The sequence below is a fragment of the Sturnira hondurensis genome, unplaced genomic scaffold (assembly GCF_014824575.4).
Source record: "Sturnira hondurensis isolate 20B ecotype Veracruz unplaced genomic scaffold, ASM1482457v3 Scaffold0014384, whole genome shotgun sequence".
NCBI classification, from domain to species: domain Eukaryota; kingdom Metazoa; phylum Chordata; class Mammalia; order Chiroptera; family Phyllostomidae; genus Sturnira; species Sturnira hondurensis.
Window position 1 is genome coordinate 38,870,018 of NW_028087015.1, and position 16,420 is coordinate 38,886,437.

The following is a 16,420-nucleotide window of genomic DNA, read 5'->3' on the forward strand; positions in this document are numbered from 1 at the left end:
ATTTCAGCGTCTGCTTTTAGCATGGGCAGTCCTGTTGCTTAAGAGTGCCTTTTTTTTTTTTTTAAGATTTTATTTATTTATTTATCTTTAGAGGGGAAGGAGAGAGGGAGAGAAACATCAATGTATGGTTGCCTTTTGTGCATCCCCTGCTGGTAGTTAACCTGCAAGGAACCAGCCTGCAACCCAGGTATGTGCCCTGACTGGGAATCGAACCGCGATTGTCTGGTTCACAGGCCCATAAGAGTGCCTTTTTTCAACCGACCATCCCTGATGAAAAAATGCTGCTTGGGTGGTTTTCCTGCTCTGTCGATCCTAGGGGTTCATACGTAGCCTTGGTGCAAGGTGTTATACTGTGGGTAGCGAGTTTTAAAACATTTCCTGGATTCACCTCGTTTATTTCCCTGCTTGAACTTCGTGCACCAGCTGCTGCTGATTCTTCATGTTCTCACCTCCACGCAGAAACTGATTCCCTAAATGTTTTAGAGAGTATCCAGCAGGGCCTATTTGAGGGGCAGTGCCTGCTTACAAATAAATATGGCACAGGTCTGGAGGTATGGTAAAATGCGAGGGACGGGAAGAGGGACAGGCGATCAGAGTAAATGAGATCCCTTATCCTTATGTCCTTTTCACAGTGTTTCCACAGTGATGCTCTTCATTGGAGGGGAAACACTGGCATTTATTTTATTGAGTAGTTAGGACAACGTGTCTGTAACATAATATATTTCACAACAGTGAGACTTTCAAAGTCACTGCTTATTTCTAAAAGATGTAAAATACAACTACTATTCAGCTTTATTTTGCATTAATTTTATAGATACGGAAATTTTGCAGTATTCTTTCTCATGTAAAAGTATTACTTGAACCACCAGTATTTTATAGCATCTAAAATTGAGACTGACCTGTTTTCATGGATCTGTGTGGATGACTATGAAACTTGAGGAAGCAGTAGATACATTAGTTGTTGAATATTCTACTTACCTGGATATTGACATTCATTACTTATCCCTCTTGTGCCTTAGTTTTCTTTTGTAAAATAGAGATAATACTATTCTTCTTAATAGATTTGTGAAGATTAAATGACAGAGTGCTTAGAATTTTTCATTATGAGCACTTAAATGTTAACTCTTGTGACTCTGAGTTCAAATCTTAGCTTTTATTCAGATTAGTTTAATATGCAGAATTCATTATCAAGCACATCTTGGCATTCATGATTTCTGGAAATAATCCTTCAAGTGCAAGAGTTCCATCATAGATGAATTTGTCAGAGATATTGAAAAGGTTCACTATCTTCAGTGTAAACTTCTAAAGTAATGTCGACTTGACTGCCTAACTCTACAACTTGCTTAAGCATTCTTTAACTTTTAAGTCAGGAAAAACCATCCATTCTCTTTCGGAAGAAGAATATTTATCTCCTTTTCAAATTTGCACGGAATCACTTTTTGGCACATAAGATTTTATCTTGTAGAAGCTGTTTTGCAGATGTGGAGTCTGCCGCTTTAGAACCTGGTTGGTTGAGTGAAAGTTTCCAATATGCGTTGCATTTAGAGGCATTAAAGAAAAAAGGAAAACAATGGCCGTGATCCTGAAGACTAAAGCTCCGTACTCCAGTGGCTTGTTGGGAAGCCTGCCTGCACCTGCCAATATCCAGGGAGAAGTTGGTCCAGAAATACCCTCGAGCCCTGGCAGTGCCCCGGTGAAGGGTGGGTGGAGGCAGATTTCTGTGAGATCTGTCATACCCGCTTTATCCTGTGCAGGCCACTGTAATCTCTTCCCTTTCCCCCCGTATGTCCTGGTTGTCCACCTCCACCCACAGTGCCCTGTCTCGCTCTTGTCAGGAGGCAGTAACCACTTCTTAACATCAATCAGACAGTCATCTTTAATTACACACTGCATCTTTCTCCACATTTTGTGGCCACATTCACATACAACTTCTTATCTTGCTACGTGTTGTGAGAAAGATGTACAACAACACTGAGTCACTTGCTTTGCGTCCCAGGTGGAATTTCCTGCTCCCTCATCCAGCATTTATAGAAATCCAGTTGGAGAATTATAGGGTTCTTCCGTCTGTTCTTCCCTTCTCAGTGCCCTCTGCAGAACAGCTGATTTCCATCAATAACCTCTTCATCTTCATTCCCATTCAGTCAGAAATACATCCTGTTAGAAGCGCTGGGTCTTTACTACTTCAATTTCATTTTCTATCTTCTCAAATTTTCCATTTATATTAATAACAGCATCATTCTCCTTTGTCCACGACCTTTGTCAGGGACACTCTTCATTCCTTCTTGATTCCATACTCTGCAGCTGCGAGCCCAGCCCTTGTACTGGAGAACCAGGCCAGACCGAGTTGGGGGCACACCACTTGCCCGGGAGGGGACTTCCGGCCTGCCTTCCGTGATTCCAAACCCCGTATTGTTGCCGACTCTCTGTTGCTTCCCAGAGTTTACAGAATGTGGTGCACATGCCCTGGCTGGTTTGCAAGGCCCTTCCCATTCTAGTCCTAGCCTGTTTCCATCCTCATCTCACACACACAATGTCAGCCTAGTCACCATTCCTTCCTTTGCTCATGGTATTCCTTCTGCCATAAATCCACTCCTTCAAATCTACCTCACAACCCTTTCTTCCCATTTAGAAGCCAAACTGAATGTTGTGTCCTCCCTTTAGGCTGTCTCCCTTAGTTCCATTCCTTTTCATCCTAGCCAGGTTTTATGGCATTCTTATCTGTATTTAAATAGCACTTTATGCAGGAGCACCTGCTCTCTCTCCCTTATCACTTCCTGCTCCTAATTCCATAGCATTCTGACTCGTGCCCCCGTCATTCTACCGAAATTGCTTTCCAAGACCTCATCTATGACCTCCCTTCCCAGGGCACCAATGAAGGCCTTTCATTTGTTTTATTTAATATCTCTTTGGAATTGACACTTTTGCTTATTCCTTCCCTTTAAACTATCTCTTTTGGCTTTCCTAACAGTGCCTCTCCACCCCCACCTCTCATAACTTTGTCTCCTTTGTCACTCCTTCCTTTTCTGCTGCCTGTTCCTTAAGAATTTGTTCTGTAGTTGTATTGCTGTCTACATCTAATGACTTCTTAATTGTATTCCTTTCACTTACACGATTAGACACTTGTTGTCACACAAGTGTCTGAGCCTTATCCTGCTCTTATCTCCTTTACCATTACTGTCTTTCGCCTTACACCACACCTTCCTCACCTCTCCCTCACTGAATGGAGAGCACTGTTTCCTTAGCCCTCAGAGTTTAGTTTTCTTTATACCTTCCCCACATTGTTGCTTTAGTCTGCGCCTTGATCATTTCTCACCTGGGCTGTTCCCCCTGCAGACTTGTCCCCTCCAAGTAGTCTTCCCAAGCAGTTTTCGAAACTGCAGATCTGATTATATAGATTAAGCCACTCTCTGGTCAGTGGCTCCATAATCTCCTAGAGTCTAAAGCCTGTAATCCGGTACATCTCAATGGACATCCTCTACCATCTGGGAAGTGCCAGTGACTGTTGCAACCCCATCTTCCACTTAGGACCATGGGCACTTCATCCTCTTATCGAAGCAAAACAAGCTACAATAAGCCGTGCTTTTATGGGCGTCCTGATCTTTGCATCTTGTACACCGGTGTCTGGGGTTCACCCCTCTTTTCACAACTATGAGGTTCACCTGCAGAATCTCAGCACTCCCCCAAATAAACACATCTGTGGAATCCTTTCCAGATTTTCCTCCTCTGTCCCCTCTTGGGCTGTTGCCTCAGGACCTGGTGACATATTCCCCCAGTTTTTCCCTCCGTTAGATTATGTGTTGTTGGAGAACAGGCACCTTGGTGTCCCCAGGTGTCTACCGCGATCCCTCACCTATAGGAAGTATGAAACATGTATTTGTTGAATTGTGGCCCTGTGGCTTATTGCTGGTCAATTATTTTCACCAACCAAGCTGTGATTTCCATGAAGGCGAAGGCCCATTCCTAGTCAATACTCGTTTCTTCAGAGGTGAGAACAGTGCTCGTGCTTTTGAAAAGTTGATTGGGGCAAATTATTTTGAAGAACAGGACTTTTTAAGAGAACTCAGGAGTAGAACAGTGCAGAAAGATAGACGATGATATATATTACAAATATGTATGTTTTTAGTTATAAAATATGTGTTTAATTATATAAATGTGATGTAGGACTTCCATTAAAAGCCTGTTATGTGGACAAAACAATGCTAGATATTGAGAGAATACAAGGAGTCAAATCGGTATCAGTTTGGGTGGTTGTGATCTGGCGTTGTAGAAGACGTGTGAAGGTCTCCATATATTCTTTTGAAGTACTTGCAAAGCATTTTTGCCACAAGTCTGAGCAGAACCGTCTTCAGCATCAACCTGTGAGTGTTCTCTCTAACTGCTCTACTGTGTGAGCTTCACGATTGGTTAAAATAAAAGGTTTTTGGGAGGGAAAAAGGAACCTACTGCCTCAATAGATTTGTTATACATCTGAGTTTTCCCTTCCCTCTTCCTATAGTTAAGGCCACGTACTGACATGTAGGTGTGAATATGTAATGTATCTTTATATGTTATATATTGTATGTTTGTATACAAACCTTTAAGCTGCTGAACATTGGACGTGTGGTCTAGAGGTTTAATTTAATGTCGGTGGGAAGCCAACTTCACCTGCAGTGTTATCCGGGTCACTCGGACTAGCGCTCTCTGTGTAATTCAGGATTCGTCACTTAATACCCTGATCACACTTCTGTGATTTAATGAAATAAAAGATTTAAAAAATGTTTTGCTAAGAGCTTTAAGGTTATTTGGTTTATAAGAGCAGGGAGTAATTTTTGTCTAATAAGAGTATTGGCATGTATTTGACATTGAGAATCTCTTCTATCCCATCTGACGAGCTGCTTCATTTGAAGGCTCCTGCAGTGTCCTCAGAAGTGTTTAATTACTGACAGTCATCCTAAGAATCTGTTGGGACTTTCAGCTATACAGATTCCAGCTGAAACTAGAAGAGGACGGAGCTTTTTGGTGTGTTTACAGAGTCATGCAACCATCACAACCATCTAATTTCCAACATTTCCATCACCCTAAAAGGAAGCTGTGTGCAGTCATTCCCCATTCCTACTCCTGCCCAAGGCAACTACTCATCTGCTTTCCGTCTATATGTTTGCCTTTTATGGACATTTCAGATAAATGGGATCATACAATGTACGATCTTTTGTGTCTACCTTCTTTAACTTGGCATAATGTGTTTTGGGGTTTATCCATGTTATAGGGAGCTGTGGATTGATTAGTAGCTCCCCAAAGGATATTTCCCTAATTCCTGGAACCTGCAAATGTTACCTTGCTTGGGAAGGGGGTGTTTGCAGAGGTGATTGTTAAGGATCTTAAGATGAGATCATCCTGGATTATCCAGGTGGACCCTAAATCCAATGCAGGTATTCTCATAAGAGATAGAAAAGGAGATACACAGAGAGGAAGGCCATGGAAAAGTAGAGGCAGAGATTGGAGTGATGTGATTATAAACCAAGGAAGCCAAGCAATGCTGACAGGCTCCAGAAGGTGGAAGAGGCAAGGAAGGATTCTCCCCGAGTCTCCGGAGCTGTGGAAGAATAAATTTCTGTTTGTTTGTTTGTTTACAAACAGAGGAGGAGGGAGAGAGTGAGAGAAACATCAATGTGTGGTTGTCTCTCATGCACCCCCAACTGGGGACCTGGCCCACAACTTAGGCATGTGCCCTCACTGGGAATCGAACTGGTGACCCTGTGGTTTGCAGGCCATCATTCAATCCACTGAGCCACACCAGCCAGGACAATTCTGTTGTTTTAAGCCACCCAGTTTGTAGTTATTTGTTATGGCAGCCTCAGTCATCTACTCATATATGTCTCACTTTTTTATTGCCAGTTTTTCATTATATGGCGGTTTCATATTTTGTTTATCCATTCATCAGTTAATGTACACTGGGGTTGTTTCTAGTTATTGGCTATTATATATCATGCACCTCTGAACTTCATGTTCAGTTGTTCCCTGGGGAAATTCTTCAGTTTTCTTGGGCAGATACCTAGGAGTAGAATTTCTGAGTCATGTGGTGAATCTATTTTACAAAACTGCCAAACTGTTTCCCAAAGTGGTTCCACCAGTGCGCATTCCTACCAGTGATGTATGGAGGTTTCTGTTTCTTTACTTCCTCACCAACACTTACTATTGTCTGCCTTTTTTATTATAGCTGCAGTGGGTATGAAGTGGTGTCTCATCGTAATTTTGATTTTCATTTCTTTTCTTTTTTTTATCTTTTATTGTTCAAGTACAGTTTTCTGCCTTTTCCCCCTTCCCCTCCCTACCACCCCAGCCCTCTCTATCTTCTTCCTGTTTCCGCCCCCACTCCCATTGTTATTGTCCATGTGTCCTTTATAATTGTTGCTGTAAACCCTTCACCTTTTCCCCTCATTATCCCCTCCCCTCTCCCCTCTGGTCACTGTCAGCCTGTTCTCAGTTTCAGTGTCTTAGGTTATATTTTTTGTCTGGTCACTGTCAGTCTGTTCTCAGTTTCAATGTCTTAGGTTATATTTTTTGTTTTGTTGATTAGGTTCCAGTTTGCATTTCTTTTCTTTTTTTAAAGATTTTATTTATTTTTCTTTAGAGGGGAAGGGAAGGAGAGAGGGAGAGAAATATCAATGTATAGTTGCCTCTCACGCGTCCCCTGCTGGGAACTGGCCTGCAACCCAGGCATGTGCCCTGATTGGGAATCGAACTGTGATCCTTTGGTTCACAGGCCTGTGGTCAATCCACTGAGCTACTCCAGCCAGGGCTGCATTTATTTTCTTAATAGCAATGTCAAGCATATTTTCACAGGCTCATTGGGTATTTGCATACATTCTTTAATGAAACATATATTTACATTTTTTGCCCATTTTAAAAATTGGGTAACTTAGCTTTTTATTAACTTATGCAAGTTCTTTAGCTATTCTAGATACCATTGTGTGATCATATATATTATTTATAAATATTTTCCCAAATCTATGTCTTGTCTTTAAACTTTCTTCATAGTATCTTTGGAAGCAGATAAATTACTAATTTTAACAATGTCCAGTTTATTTTCTTTTTATCGTTTGTGGTTTTGGTGTTGCATATAAGAAGTCATTCCCTAATCCAAGGTCATGTTTTAAGAGTTTTACATTTATGTCTGTAATCCACTTTTAAGTTAATTTTTGTATGATGTGAAGTAAAAGCCAATCCACATTCATTTTTTTGCATATGGATATCTAGTTGTCTTGGCATCCTTTTTTTTAAAAGGCCATTCTTTTTTCACTGAATTGTTTTAGCATCTTTGTTGAAAGTCAGTTTGCCATAAATATAAGAGTATAAGTGTTTATTTATTGCAGTATTCATCCCCTACTTTGATGTTAGATTTCGTACGGCCGAATTTTAATAATTGTAAGTATAGAACATAAGTGCAGAATGCTTCTCTCAAGTGAAGCGGCATTCTTACTGCCATGACTCTGTGTGTGTGTGTGTGTGAATTGTGTTTGTTCGTAAAGGTCACTGTGAGTGTATGTGGAAGCTAGAGCATTTTTCCCGTTTCTGGGAAACCTTCGTATTGGGGCCTTTTGGGGAAGAAGGTGGTTCCCATTGGGTTTGCTCTGCCGAGGGAGCCAGCAGGCTTCAGACTCTCATATCGCTCACGTTGCTGGTGTAGCCTCCCAAGGAAAAATTAAACTAAGATCTTTTAAGTGATTTCCATGCTGAATTAATGCTTCCCTTGGCTTCTGCCAAATGCTGTGGTGCATTTATGCCGCAGATGCCAGACAGTTTAGAGCTTGTATCTGGAAAGAATTCAGAATTTTAAGACAAAGCATTTGTGCCCCGGGCAAGGTAATGACCCCACCTGAGTTTTTTTCTTGTCTTCTGGGTGTTTTCATTGTGCTTCTAGAAGAGCCCAGGCAGGTACTTCTTCTATTTTTAAATACTTTTCATGAAACACAGTTTTAAATTTACAAGACCAGATCTCACTTCAAGTTTCAGCAGAAAATGTTTTGACAGGTAACTAATGGCTTAGTACTTTAGCATCCATTTTTGAAGACACAGATTCAGAGAGTTGGAGCCATAAAACCACAGTGTAATTAGTCACCATCAGATGCTACGTAAATTTATATTTCATACATTTATATGCTAGGTTAGCCACTTTTCCTCCGTCTGTTATTTTGATAACTAGCTCATGCTGTTAATATACCACTGAAATAAATGGAACATACTCAGTCATTGGATTTATTAACTTTAATAGTTTATTTGCAGTCTAAGGGGAAGAGCAAGGAGGAACTAGTATTTATTGAGTGCCTACTGCGTTCCAAGTACTGTCCAAGACACATTTACACCCCTGATCACATTTAATCCTCACAGCTCCTCATCGTGGTAGTATCACCCCAGTTTTAGGGATGAAGAACTTTAAACAAGTCAGATAATGATAAGATACTTGTGAGCAGCCTTTCATACTGTAATTCTAAAGTGTCCTCTGACTTCTGGAGATGGTCGGCGATAAAAGAGGAGAAACTGTCAGATTTATCTATGCTGCTGCAGAGCCAAGTGCAGAAAGGAAGGCTCACAGGGCACTTCTCAGGGTGTTGTGTACTGAACTGCGGGCAGCAGAGGGGGCAGAGAAGGGAGGCCAGGAAGCACACAGGATACATGCAGCAGCGGGTAAGGTTTCATAATAATGCTCAGATACGAATGTTGCCCAAACTGTGGATATTCATGTGCAAAAAAATAACCTCGATTTCATGTAAAAATGAATTCAAACAGATTATAGACCTAGTTGTAAATTTAAAACTATAAAACCTCCAGAAGTAAATGTAATTTCTGTGACCTTGGACTAGGCAAAGATTTCTTAGCTATAACATAAAAATTTTTGGTAAATAGGACTTCAAAATTTTAAATATTTGCCATTTGAAATACTGTTTTAAAAAATGAAAGGCAATCTCAGACTTGAAAAATATTTGCCAAACACATATCTGTTAAAGAACTTGCATCTGGCTCTGACTGGTGTGGCTCAGTTGGTTGAGCATCACCCCGCAAAGCAAAAGTTTTCCAGTTCAGTTCCCGCTGTGGGCACATGCCTGAGGTGCAGGTTGGTTCCCGGTTGGGGCACGTATGATGTTTCTCTCCCTCTGTTTCTCCCTCCCTTCCCCTCTCTGTAATAAATAAATAAATAAATACATAATGATAAAAAAGACTGTGTCTAGAATGACTAAAGTATACTTAAAATACTATAATAAGGAAATAAACAACTAAATATTTTAAAACAGGCAAAAGATTTGAAGACAGATTTCACCAATGAAGAAAATTGATAACAGCTGGAAAGATCCTCCACCTCATTAGTCATTTAGGAAATGTAAATTAGAATCACAATGCCAACATACACCTGTTAGAATGGCTTAGAAAAACAACTTGTAATACCAAGTGCTGTGAAGGATATGGAACAATTGAAACTCTGATTGCTGGTGGGAGTGTGCCATCGAACAGTCACTTTGGAAAACAGTTTAGCAGTTTCTTATAATGTTAAAACATGTACTTTCCATATGTCCAGCAATCCCGTTTTTAGGCATTCAGACAAGAGAAATGAAAACTTATTTTCACAAAAAAAGAACTATATATGAATATTTATAGTGGCTTTAATCATAATCACCTCAAACTGGAAACAACCAATATTCTTCATTTGCTGAATGAAGACAAACAATGTTGGTACATCCATATAGGGGACCATTACTTCATCCACAGAAAGGAGTGGGGTACTAATACATATCAGAAGAACTCAAATACGTTATGTTCAGTTAAAGAAGCCAGACTCAAAAGGCTGCACACAGTGTGATTTTCATTTATAATATCGGAAAAACAGAGATACAAAACAGGTCAATAGTTGCCAACGGTTAAAGCCGGGGAAGGGAGGGGTTTTCTACAAGGAAGCAACACGAGGGAAATTTTTTTTCATCTGGGTCCTCTAGACTGGAGTGGGTGGCCCCAGTGTTGCCGAGGACCAGGGCGCCTTCAGTCTGTTGCTCTCATAAGATGCTGCAGAGACCAGCATCATATCCAGATGCTGCAGAGGCAGGCGTGAACACAAAGGGATGGAAAAGGGTCTGGACTTTGCTTGAGAGACTTTTCCGAAGCCCACATCAGCCTTCCATTTACACCACACTGGTCAAAGCATGGTTGCCACGTTTTGTCACGGCTAGCTACAGCAGAGGCTGGGGAATACATGCTTGACCTGAGAAGAAAGGAGAGTGGATGTTGGAGTATGCTGCTGGCAGTATCTGTCACACTGCTCGTGGCTTTCAGCTGTCAAAGTGTCTTACAACACGGAAGTTGAGTCTTCGGGCTCCCCACTAGGTTGCCTTAAATCCTTGAGTTCCAAGGTGCCTTTCTGTTATTCCTGTGCACTCTTTCCAAACCCTTATTTGTGGTCACATAAAATTCACTCTGTGCAATCTTACGTCAGGTGCTGGGTTTGGCAGCTCCGAGGGCTTGAGGTCGGTAATGCCGCACAATGGATTGGTTTCCCAAGCAAAGTGTAGGGGGAAACGTGCAAACTTATTAATGAAACAGTCCTTCATTTGGAATAAATCATAAATAGTTGTCAGAAAATGCTGGCTATTGGAAGTATTTACATTTAAAAATCAATTGTATTTCATTGTTATACCCCAAAGTTGATTCATAAAGGGCTTTGATAGGCAGCAAGTTTCATTGGTTTGACAAACATTTATTGAGGACCCAGTATGTTGTGTTAAAGAGATATTGTTGTGGGACCCGAGGTATACAAAGATTTTTAAAAAAAGAGCCCTTGCTCTTGAGGGGCTCATTTTGTAGGAGGAAGAGCTGTTGATATGTGTGATTAAACTTCCGTGATGGGTGTTACAGTGTGGGATTAGAGGACGGAGACCTGGCAGCGCTCCCTGGTTTTGATCTTTTTCAAAATTGTTTAGGCTACTCCAGGTTGTTTGCATTTCCGCATAAGTTTTAACATCAGTTTACCCAATTTTTATGCCAAAGAAACTCTGCTAGGATTTTGGTAGACATCGTATTAATCTAAATATTTGTTAGGGGAGAATTGAAATCTTAGCAACATCGATTCTTCTGATCCATAAATACAGCATGTCTTCTCATTCATGTCAATCCCTCAGTTCTCTCAGAAATGTTTTGTAGTGTTCACTGGACAGCTGGTGCACATTGTCTCTTCAGATTCCATGTTCATTCATGCTGTTATCAATGGTGTGATTTTCACAATTTATTTTATTTTATGGTTGTTCAAATACAGTTGTCTGCATTCCCCCACCGCCCCAGCCATCCCTACCTCCCTCTCCTGATTCCACCCCGCCTTGGTTTTGTCCATGCATCCTTAATAGTTGTTCCTGAAAACCCCACCCCCATTTCCTCCCACTATCCCCTCCCTGATTTTCATAATTTCATTATCGATTGTTTGTTGCTTGTTAATAGAAATAAAATTGATTTTTGTATTCTATGGCCTTGCTGAATTCACTTATTAGTTCTAATTGAATTTTTGTAGATTCTTGGGATTTTCTATGTAGATGATCATGTGTTCTCTGAATAAAGACAGTTTTATTTCTTCTTTCCAGCCTTTAATTTCTTTCATTCACTCTACTGCACTGGCCAGCAACTCCCATATAAAGAAATGGTGAGAGCTGATATCATTGCTTTGTTCTCAAGCATAAAAGGGAAGCATCCAGCTTTTCTCCGTTTAGTATTTTACCTGTTAATTTCTCATATATGTTCTTTATCAGGTTGAGGAAGTTCCATCTTATTCCTAGTTTGCTCAGTTTTTTTTAATCATTAGTGGATGTTGTTGTTTTTTCCTAATTCTTTTTTGCATAAATTGAGATAATGATATATCTTTTTTCTTTTACCCTCTGTTGATAAGGTGCGTTATATTGTTTTATTTCCAGTCCTGTCCATTGTCCACTCACTTGTGAAGTACTATCATTCTATGCACTGCTAACTTGAGCTTCTGGTTGCTAAGAGTTTTTGTCTGTTCACTGGGTGTGTGGGTCCGTGTATCCAATGCAGCGAAATTGGGGCTGGCATCTGGGTAATGCTGGCCTTACGGCATGAGTCGTGAAGTGTTTCCTCTTCTGTTTCCAGGAGAAGCTTGTACAGAGCTGGTGTTCTTTCCCTCTCAGATGTTTGGTAGAATTCAGCAGTGAAGCCCTCTAGGGTTTTCTCTGTAGGAAGATTGTAAACTATGTATTTTAGCTTTTTTAATCATACGGGAATATTGCAGTTATTTGTGCCTTATTGAGTGAGCTTTGGTGGTTTGTATCTTTCAAGGAAATTTGTCCATTTCATCTAAATTATCAAATGTGTGTCTATACATTTGTACATAAAATTCCTTATTTTCCTTTTAATGTTGTTAAGCTCTGTAGTGATATCCTTTCTTTCATTCGAGTTATTGATGTTTGATGCTGTCTTCCATTTCTGGTGGGGCTTTTTTCCCTGTCAGTCCAGCTAATGGTTTATTAATTTTATTGCACTTCTCCAAGAACCAGCTTTTTGTTTCTGTACTGTTTTTCTGTTATTTATTCATTTGTACTCTCATTCTTTATTATATCCTTTCTTTTGCTTTCTTTGGATTTAATTTTCTCTCCTTTTTCTAGTTTCTTAAGGTTGAGTCTTAGGGTCATCGATTTGAGGCTTTTCTTTTTTCAAATATATACAGTTAATTCTGTATTTTTCCCTGTGTTCTGCATTAGCCGAATACCATGAATTTTGATGTATTATATTTTTATGTTTGTTGGATTCAAAGTATTTTTTTAATTTCTTGTGATATGTTTTTCTGACCCATGGATTATTTACATTTGTATTCTTAATCTCTTAATGTTTTAGAAGAGATATCTTTCTAGAAACATTTCTGTTATTGGTTGCTTATTTAATTATATATTATTGACAGTTTATAGACTGTATATGATTTTATTTCTTGTTAGCGTGTTTAGATTCATTTTGTGGCCCCAAATGTCATCAGTGAATGACCAGTGTATACCTGAAAGAAGTGCACATTCAGTTGTTGCTGGGCAAAGTGTTATATGAATGTTAATTAGCTCCACTTGTTTGGTAGTGTTTCTAAGTGCCTGCACGTCCTGACTGAGTGTGCGTGTGGATGGAGAGAGCAGTCTTGTTCTATCTGTCACTTACTGAGAGAAGGCTGTTGAAGTGTACAGCTCTCAGTATGGATTTGTTGTTTTATTTCTAGTAATTTTGCTTTCATGTTTTCAGGCCCTGTTATTAGGGGCATATGTATTTAGGATTATTATGTCTTCTTGATGGCTGACTCCATCATTATGAAGTGTTCCTTTTTGTCTCTAGTTTTATTCTTTGTTCTGAAATCCACTTTGTCTGACATTAATATGGTCACTCTAGCTTTCTTTTGATTATGTTTACAAGGCATATTTTTTCTTCATCTTTTTATTGTTAGCCTAGCTAAGTCTTTATATTTAAAGGTTTTTGTACGTTTTTAAAGACAGAATTTGCTGAGTCTTGCTTTTATCTAATTCAATCTGACATAGTTTGCCTTTTAATTAGAGTTTTTAGGCCATTTCCAACTAGTGTGATTATTAATGAGGTTGAGTTTAAACCTACTGTGTAGCCATTTGTATTATATTTATCCTATAGTTTTTTTCCTGTTTTTATAGGATTCATTTTTAATTTCCATTTTATCTCTATTATTATATAGAGAGATTACTATATATAATGTGATTACTCTAGGGTTTGTAATGTAAATCTTTAATGCATCAGAGTCCCTCATCAGGTATTAATTATCACACCATTTCAGGTGTAGTATGAAACTGCACACTTCCGTCCCTCCCTTCCAGCCTTCACACTGTTGTCAGCACACAGTGTACTGGAACATGTGTTATAAGCCTCACAGGGTGTTATTTGGTTTCTTTACAGCCATTTGTCTTTTAGAAAGATCTGAACATTTTTAAAGTTTACCCTTATTTTTGCCATCGGCGGCACTCTGTTTCTTTGCGTAGCTTTAGACTTCCAATCGTGCCACACTTGTTCTTCCTGAGCGCGTTAGCATTTCTTCCAGTGCCTGTCTGAAGGGAGGGAAGCAGCTTTTGCTCATCTGAAAATGAGCAAAATATTTCAAAATACTTTTTCATTGGCTGTAAAATAGTAGATTGACATTTTTTCCTTTCAGAACTCTGAAGATGTTGTTCCATAGTGATTTGGCTTGGACGGTTTCTGTCAAAAAGTCTCTGAACTCATCCTTGTTTTGGCACATATTACGTCCCCCACCTGGCGTGTGGATGTTTTTCTCAGCCTTCCTCAGGCACAGGACTCCTCTGGCGAAGACCGTGAGTGGGAGGGTATCCTGTGCCCACTCCAGCTCGAACTGCCGTTGCTTTTTACGGAGTGAAAATGTGAAAACTCAGGCTCTGACAGCAGTGTTTTCGCTCCTCCTCAAGAGGCGTGAAATCTGTGCCTGGGCCCTAGAGCAGGACATCGTTCTTTTTTAGTGCCCGAGTTTCTCAGTGTGTTCCCAGTGCATGTGATACGGGGGTGCATTGACACAGGTGGGAGGTTTAGAAATTGATGCGTGTATATGGGGTGTGTGTGTTCCACAATTTCAGTGATCCGAGTGTACAGGCAGAGCTGTTCGGGGGCCCCTGCGTTTGGGGGTCAGGACTGATGGCTGGAAGATTTGAGGCAGAATTTGCCGTTTGCTTTTTGATTTGACAACACAGTTTGGCTGGTGCACTTCACTTCAGCGAGTAACCTCATTTATAACTGGAGGATGTTTCACAGTGCACATGTAATTTTTAATATAATTACTAAATTCCTATGCTTAAAAGTGGAAGCAGTCTTAATGGGCTCTTTTATGTTTTAAACTCCTTTCTTTTTGGTACATGAAAATCTCCTTATTCTTTTTAGGACTGTGAGGCTATGGGAAGTTGAAAATCCAAAGAAGCAAAAAAGCGTGTTTAAGCCGCGGACGATGCAGGGTAAGAAGGTGATCCCCACCACGTGCACGTACAGCAGAGACGGGAGCCTCGTGGCCGCAGCCTGCCAGAACGGCAGCGTGCAGATCTGGGACCGGAACCTGACGGTGAGTCCCGGTCGCTTACGTCCACGTTTCTTAGAAGGAAACCACCGTACATATTGGACAGACCTGTGAAGGTATTATGAAGATAAATTTCCTGAGTTTATCCCTAACTTAACCTTCAGTGTTAGTTGATAAAACATTGGGACTTTTCTCAGTAAATGGCATTGCCACACACATCCCAGCGTGGTATTTCCCAGTGCATATTAGATTTTGTTTTTTAAGTAAATTAGGACTTTTGGTATAAAACTTAAAAGTACAGTACAGTTCATCAAATGGCATTTCGATGTATGTACTTGATTTTGAAAATGAAGGATTTGATGGTCATATAAAACAAGACTACACAGACGACTAGAAAGTGTTTCTTGGAATGAAAGATTTAAGAAAAGCATGAAGTGTAATGAGAGGATGCTCCGTCAGTTGCTTCACAGTTCTTTCTGTAGTGATCCCAGTGATATGTTGCCTTAATGCTCCATCGACTGGGTTTCAGATTTTTTCTTTAAAGTTTATGTCATTATTGTAATAAATGAAATTTGAATCAGAAAGGATCATAGAATTCTATAACCATAGAATTCTAGACTTCTGTGAAATACCAATAAACTTTAAAAAGGGCTTTGTATGTGTAGGTGATAAAATGAGAATTTTGATAAGTGGAGTGGTTTATTAAGTACCTACTATATGGCAGGCACTATTATAGGCACTAGAAATACTGCATATTATTAAGAATCCCTGATTCATGAAGTTTGCATTCTAGTTTTTAAAAAAATTATAAAAATAATGTCTTTCAAATAAAATTGCCATCAAACACTTACACTTTGAAAGGGATCTCAGGAATCATAATTCTCCTTTCAGGCAGATGAGTTAAAGTCAGTTTTCTTGGAATAAGGTCCAAAGTTTCCGTGTTTATAACACTGGAAATAGCTTTGTCATTTTCTGTTTGTCAGATCTTTTTATTTCTGTTTTCATCTTCACTAAAAACTCCGTAAAGCATCATCACAGCACAGAGATTTTTAAGGTCTTTTGAGTTGTAAACTGCGTTTTAACCAAGCAATAAATTTTTTAGTAACTGGCTTTCATCGACTCTTAGTGCTGTTGATTTAAACATAGAAGTTCTAAACCATGAAGTTTTCTTGTGTAGCGTTAAAAATGGTGTGTTTAGTATGATATATATGTTATTTGTGTATGTGTGTGTATGTATGCCTTTCTCTTAGAACCTTTATATTTTTATAAAGTTGAATATAAATTTTAAAGATTGGCCTTACGTGTCTCTTGAAGTAGTGAGTATCTTCTGTTTCTGGTTTTGTAGAAAACAAACTGTTTGAATGCCAGTTTGCCAGTTCTTCC

The 16,420-nt window shown here is 39.6% G+C and overlaps 1 protein-coding gene across 2 annotated transcripts in view; it reads left to right on the forward strand.

Annotated features, from left to right (window-relative positions):
* WDR70 (WD repeat domain 70) overlaps positions 1–16,420 on the forward strand; it is a 221,689-nt gene that overhangs the window by 113,096 nt on the left and 92,173 nt on the right. For both annotated transcript variants that reach the window (XM_037063201.1, XM_037063200.1), the window contains exon 10: positions 14,908–15,082. In XM_037063201.1, coding sequence (XP_036919096.1) covers positions 14,908–15,082 — 175 coding nt within the window. The remainder of the gene's footprint in view (positions 1–14,907; positions 15,083–16,420) is intronic.